Source organism: Micropterus salmoides, unplaced genomic scaffold (assembly GCF_014851395.1).
Source record: "Micropterus salmoides isolate LMB-PRFRI ecotype aquatic unplaced genomic scaffold, ASM1485139v1 Ms_hic_scaffold_9, whole genome shotgun sequence".
Lineage (NCBI taxonomy): Eukaryota > Metazoa > Chordata > Actinopteri > Centrarchiformes > Centrarchidae > Micropterus > Micropterus salmoides.
Genome location: NW_024044681.1, coordinates 29,618,576 through 29,625,876, shown reverse-complemented (window position 1 = coordinate 29,625,876; position 7,301 = coordinate 29,618,576). Strand labels below are relative to the sequence as shown.

General features: G+C 39.6%; 1 protein-coding gene across 2 annotated transcripts in view; it reads right to left on the bottom strand.

The window, feature by feature from the left end:
* Positions 1–6,287: 6,287 nt before the first annotated feature.
* The window catches only part of LOC119896098 (gamma-aminobutyric acid receptor subunit alpha-3-like), a 102,123-nt gene continuing 101,109 nt past the window's right edge, over positions 6,288–7,301 (bottom strand). Inside the window, exons 10-11 of one of the 2 annotated variants that reach the window (XM_038709575.1) lie at positions 6,956–6,994; positions 6,288–6,813 (exon numbers count right to left, since the gene is read on the bottom strand). In XM_038709575.1, the coding sequence (XP_038565503.1) occupies positions 6,493–6,813; positions 6,956–6,994 (360 nt within the window). In that variant the 3' untranslated portion in view covers positions 6,288–6,492. The remainder of the gene's footprint in view (positions 6,814–6,955; positions 6,995–7,301) is intronic. The other variant, XM_038709576.1, reaches the window with a different exon arrangement.

Sequence of the window (7,301 nt, the reverse complement as noted above, 5' to 3'; positions counted from 1 at the left end):
ACTTTATTCTGCGTGTTGTACTAATAGAGCTAGTATCCCAGTAGGAGATGGTCTTTAGTCTTGTTGTGATCACGTTCAAATGTGTCTGCTTTTTCCGTGTTTTCCTGTGAGATCAGGGAGATAAGCACAACAGTGTTGCAGCTCACAAACACAAAGAGCTATATAGTCCAAGAGCTTGTATGAACAATAGCTGGTGAATTTATAATGGATTGTTTCATTTATCATAGCAAGCCCAAGCAAGCAAACAACCTTATATGTCCAAGTGGGGAGCCTTTAGAGAGCTCATTTTCCCCAGCGTGCTGAGAAAAATGAGGTGTTTTAGCTTTAAATATAATAGCCTAGCGTTCCTGTGCAGTTGAAGGCACCTACAGGGCAGTGAGGACTGGACCGGAGCCAGACAACAACAGTAACCTTCAAAGTCTGTAGACAACAGCACAGCCTTTATTAATTGGAAGTATTCAGTAATGTTCACATTGAAACCCCTCTCCTTTGTTCTTTGCTCTGTGCAGACTTGAGTAAATTTCACTTTTAATGATTATTTGATTATTTACACTATTTATGTCTATCCCATTGCAGTTTGGAAATCTCAGGTTCAGATGGTGATATTGTTATGTTTGATGCTACAAAAACTAAGGCTTGTCAGAATTTTCTGGCAGTTTTCTCACAGAGAATGGCTTTGAGGATTTGCAGTTTTTACTTATAATACTTCATTTATCATTTATGAAGTCAAATGGGTGAATTGTTGCAGCCCCTTCTAGCCAAAGTTCAAAAGTGCAGCCTGAAAACAGGTATACTAGGATCTACAAAAGCTAAATATTACTCTCTGACTAACTACAGCATTCCAGCTTTAGTTTTCATCAGAAAACTTATTAAATCCTGCCCCTTAAAATACCTTTTGGGATAAAAATTTTGCTTTAAGAAACTGATTTGGATGATGAATTACTGGTGGACGGGAATCAAATGTTAAAGCTGGAATCCGGTACTTACAAATAAATGAACATCCGTTACATTCAAGTCCTTGCCAAATGAGTTCACACAATACTGATTAAGCCTCTCACCTCCAGGCAAATGTGTTTGTATTCTCAGTATAGCGCAGTTTATAAATCTGGTGCTGACAAACCGGTAGTGAGGTGTGTTTTGACAATCAGCAGTGACTAGTGTGCCATAGCTTAAGCGGGTAGCGACAGCAGCACGTGTCGATAGAGTTGTGTAATTACACTCACCATCAGAAAGGGGTGACAAAAGTTCCGCACTGCAGGTTTAAGAAACTATAGTACCAAGGCACAATGTTAGTTACATAAATGGTGAGCTTATTTAAATCTTAAGCTCCTTGTTGTGTCTTGCCTAGTCTACCTGTTTTGAGTGTAATGTACAGCAGACCTCAGATATTGAGTTACATATGTTGATGCTGCACTTCACAGAAATATCTATCTATATCAGAGATATACCAAATAAAAATGAGACATTTTACTAGGCTGTTCTTTGATTTAAATGTGTGCAACCTGTTTAGTTCCCTGTAGGATGTCCTCCCACTGTAGTGCTTGATTTTTATCCAACAAATCCTGGTGTAAACACCATAAACAAAACAATTCGCATGCACAGACACAAAGAATCAGACAAAAATACATTTCAGATGAGCAAAGCAACATAAGATGGGTGCACGGAGTTGAAGATTTGCACCTCTGAGGCTTGAATATGAGCAAGAAGGGCCGGATAACTCCAAGACAAAATACAACGTCCTTTTAATCCCCATCCATTCGCTACATCTCATACAGTAAGAACATGAACGACAGAGGGCAACATACAGAGTCCAGTCACTGAGCATATACTGCAGAGAGCAACTTCCCAACAAAAACACAAAAGTCCACTATGTTCCCGGAGCTGTCTTTGTGGAGGAAGTCTTTGATCTCTCAATGCGTAGGGACATGCAGTGAAATTGCTGGAGAGAGAACACAGTGTGTACAACTCCGTTTGCAGACTGCTGCTAATTCACAGTTAGGTTTGAAAAGTGCACACAAGGTACTGATCTCGTAAGTAGCTCGATGAATATTATCTCTACTGTACATCTTTAAATACCATAACACGTAGTGTTACAGAGATCAGTGTAAGACAGCGGTACTTATCAGATGTAAAAATAAATGACATGACATATCAATATTCACAAAAACGATTGGAATTGATTTCACAATATCTACAAATTCACAACTCGGTAACACTATTCTGAGCAAATAGAATTGTTGCCATTTAGTTTATAATACTCTGTTCAGCATATCTATTTGTCTACGGCTTTCTACCCATCAAGAGATTTGCGTCATTGCTGTAGAGGTTATGTCGTATAAAACATATAATATTTAATGCTGTACTAGCATAAATATATTCCTATAGTAATTTACTCTTAATATACTGTGGCTTATAGGATGGCATGTTTCTGCTGAAGTTAACTCTGGCCCTGTGAGGAAAAGATTTACCACAAGAATAACACAATCCTAACCAAAGCTAAATGGCAACAATATAGTAGAGTCTTGGTGTTTATCAAAACCCTGCAGGAATGAAGATAATAAAAAAAAAAAAAAAAATTCCTGAATTACCACAAACTCTTGACCTGTTGTACATGCAAACTCGTCAAACTACTGTTCTATTACAGTTTCTTCTTTTAAAGTTGATCGTTCATATCTTATTTTTGCATTACTGCATGTTTTGTTTGTTATGGCCATCAGTGTAAGCAGTTTGGATGATTGCGATTCTACTGTAGTTCAGCCGCAGAGGGCAGAGGTTGTGTTTGTGGCTCTGTAAGTGTATTTTCCCCCTTTTTAAAAAAAAAAAAAAAATGTTTTTGTTACCCACAGATGCATACAGATCAGGAAATGGGTCAAAGTGTTCTTCTGACGCAAAGACTTAAATATGAATATACAGTATAATGACTTATATAATGAGATTATGAATGATAAAGTATAGATTACATTCCAGAGTAATACCACAGATGAAATGGATCAAACAAATGATGTGTCTTTCTATAAATATTTGGTCATATACATTTATGGGGCACATCGCTATCTTGTCAAGAATTGTATAAATCTGTTGAAGTATTGATAGATTTTTACGAGTTACTCATAAAAGTCCTTTTTCAATGTGGATGGGATTAAAATGGATTATTTTAGTCCGAACACGCATGAACTTGCCATGTGAAAGCATCTTTGGTCACCGCATTTTACAAGATTTATGCGTTGTGTCACTCAGGGGACGACTGTATTTGAGGCAAATTGTTTCACAAACGCAACTGAAATACTTTTCGACTGCTGCTTCTCATAACTACCTTCAGTACCTCGATCTCATTACTCAGAGGAATCATGCATAAACATTAGGGCTCTGTGTCATTAGATCCGGAATTAGCTGCCGCCAGCAGGCTTTAAACACCCTCAGCAGATGTGTATCAAGAATCAGTTTGTTTGAGACAAAATGATAAAAATCAAGTCGTGGTGAGACGTGGTGTCTCACAGTAAACCATACTCTGATTGTGGTTTTGAACAATACAGACTCTGCTGTCTACTTACATCTGAAGGACAGAGGACACTCGTTTGAGGACCACCAGGTGCACATTTTAGACAGAGAAGATGGATGGTTTGAAAGAGGTGTCCAGGAAGCCATCTACACCCGGGTCGAGAAGCCGTCATTGAACAGGGGAGGGGGTCTACGCCACCACTTATCCCCCACTTACAATGCTGTCCTTTCATCACTTCCCAGGAAACTCAACAAACGTAACCTATTGGCCTCAGGTGAAGATACCAACGATGGTCGTTCAGTCTTGGCCACAGGTAGTCTCAACGACTGTAACGACTGTCGTCACAGCAACAAGGAACACTAACGAACCAGCGGTATAGATGACCCGGGCCAACGACCCCACTGAGGTTAAATAGCTGAGTTTCCCTGCCAGTCAGTCAGAACTGAAGAAGTCCTTTGGATAAGGGACGAAACGTCTTCCAGTAGCTTCAACCAAGTCCAGTTGCCCTTGATTTTAACCTTCGTTGGATAACTATGACCTGGATGACTGAAAATCTTCATAGACATTTTGTATTGTAACATTTGTAACGGAAATGGATGAAGAGCCGGCTCTGTGTGTGTGTTTGTGTGTGTTACACTGAATTTACCCTAAAATCTGTGCGCTCCAAATGAGGGTAAAAACACTTTCAGAACTCTGTGCCAAATGTAAATTGTTATCATCACATCAATATGCACAAATAATTGGAGTTTAAGTGTGTTTATGCAAATGTTGCTGGGGGTATGAGTAGGTAATTGATGAGTAGATGGGATGAACTACAGAAACATTGATACTAAGCCCTATTTTAGTGTGAAACACACCATTATTGGAGATTGCAGACATACACGTGTACAGATTGTCATGCATTAACATATGACTGATACATTGTACATGGTTTGTGTTACTAACACACCTTTTTAAAGAGGCCACGACACAGTTCACTCATTCTCCTATGCTTAACCACTGAAGATACATTTTGAAGATATGCACTGCATGTTGGGAGCCCAGTTTTCATCAAAAAGTCTAGAATTAAGATAATGCAAAATATCCAGAGTGCATCCAGCAAAAAAGCAACAGAAACTGCTTTAGAATCATATAGCATCTGTATAAACACGAACCAAATTCCACACATAAAAAAAAATACAGATGTCTTTTAACAAACGGAAAACAAAAGTTGGAGACAGTTGCCACAGCTGGAGACTAATCTGATTTGCAAAACATCACTAACTTGTTGGAAAGATAATCAGCTTTACCATTAGTTTGTTCTTGAGTGTGATCACAACGATTACATTTAATTTATTATTTCACTGCTGGAGAAATCAGTTAATATTTATTGTTTTACTGATTTGACAGCATGTTGCAGTATAATAGTCTTCAGTGACGATTCAGTGCTTCCAACATTTGTTTAGAAAAACTGTATGACTGTGACAAAATGGCTTTTGTTGTCTACTTTAAAACACAAAACGGTACAGCATATGTAGACAATCAAATCAACACCACTATACTTTACACAATAAAGTATAAAAGGGCGAAAGTACAACATGAATCTAAATCTTGCTTATGACGAGGCAGAAAGGCAGAAAACTCATAACGGAGCTAAAAACAGCTACACTGACTGATGCAAAAACAAAAAACAAATAAAAAAAAAGAAATAAAGGCACCAGGGTGCCTGCCCATGATATACTGAAAGAACGAGTGTCTGGTGTTACGTAATGTATAAAACATCTAGTGTTATTTGCATTTCCATGGAAAATGTAATTCAGAATTCAACTTCAGTCTGAGGTAATGGTGGTAGTTTGTTTTGACTGCTCGGGTCATGGAGACGCCACACCATGAGCCAAAACATAAATGCACATAATAATTGTTCTGGACTACGCTGGATCCTTTAATCTCTTTGTTTCATCTTTTCACAGGCAGAGGTCTGCTAACCTTCTAAACTAATGGGCAATTTTACACTCGGTGCCCATGCCCATGGGCCGTGGGTGGGGGCATAGCCACATACTGCAGCGCATGCAGCCTGTGGACACCAGTTTGCATGTAAAATGCACACTGACCACTGTGCATATGCGTGCTGTTAATGCAAGTGTGAGGGTGTCAAAGCCTTTTTCTTTATCATGTTTGTATTCACCAAGGCACATAGCTTCTCTGTTGATGAACATACTCAGCCAGTTAAAACAACAAGAGCCACTGGACTAGAAAATGTACAGGCAGCCACACGGGACGCGAAAACAATTCCAGTTGATACTGCATTGGGTCTGCTGAGATTCAGCGTGAGCTAAAGGCCAGACAGCGACTTTTATTAACGATGTTCCTATGGAACTATACAGGCTGCCCCCGGTTAACGGAGCACAGTAAAGCAACCTAGGAATGGCTCTTCTGGCATTTTTTGATGCATCACTGTGTGTCTCTGTGTGTGTGTGCGTGCGTGCATGCATGTTGTTAACTCGATGGATGTGTCAGAACCTTATCATTGGTAATGAGCTACAATGACAACTTCAAAGGCATGCTTGCTCTAACTTATTACAAGCAAAGCGCAAACATGTCAAAACATAGTGAAAACACATTTTGACTACTCTACAAAACCGCAAGCATCAAGATACAGCAAAGGAACACTTGGATACTCACAACAGGGAACAGGGCCAGAGCTAAGTGTGCAGGGGGGTGAAAAGAAAACGCTACACAAACACAGTCTGATGTGAGAATGTGCTCCCTCCAAGGTCCGCTATTATAGATGAATCTACTGTATGTTAAAATTTGCCATCCATCTACACAGACGTGCAAAATATCAAACTGTCAAGGAAGGACAGACACATGAAACACACACACACACACACACACACACACACACACACACACACACACACACACACACACACACTCTCTAAGATGTGGTGGACTTGGCCTCCTGCAAACCGTTCTACCTTCCAAACCAGATCAAGCTTAGCATTTGGTCAAATTCAGTTTAGGTTGTTTGCCTTCATGATAGCGGGCTTTCTGTTGACATATGTGGCCCAGTAGCCTAAGTTGAAGATGAAGAACAGAACTGGGAAAATGATGCGCGATATCTTGTCCACTTTGCTGACACGGTTGTAAGACTTCCTGGCCTCCATGTAGGGGTCGTCCATTTTATGGAGATAGGGGTGTTTAGCCGATGCTCCGGGGGCACTCTTGGAAATGGTCGTCAAACCTTGGTCTTTCGCTACGTTGATGGCGTAGGTGGTTCCAACAATGTTGAAGGTGTTGTTTGCCTTTTTGGACAGAGTCGCAGATTCTCTTCTCTGAAAAGGAAGAAGGCAGTAAAGTAAAGGTTGTCAGGAGCGAAGCACCAGACTCAACAATACTTCCATTTGAACTCATAAAGAGGAAATAGAAGCAACACCACGAGACACGACACACACAAGAACAAAACAAAAGCCTAACCATATCTTTAATCCTGGCCATGTTAGCCTGAAACGGTTCCTGAAAAGAAAAGTAGAAAAGAAAAAAAGTTTACCAATTATATTAAAATTACCCAACTTACATACTCTATTCATCAGTATCTAGCTGGAAGTACTTTTGAACATTTTACACTATAAATATTGTCAATTAAAATCTGCATCATACAAATCTGGATTGCAGAAAAAAAAAAGGTCATGATAAAAATTCATGACAAAATGATCAGGCTGCTAAAATTAAGAGTGCGGAATTAGGAACAGTTTATATTTTGCATCACTGCAGAACCAGGCCGGACTGGCATCTGATACTGCTAACAGTAGCAGCACAGAGC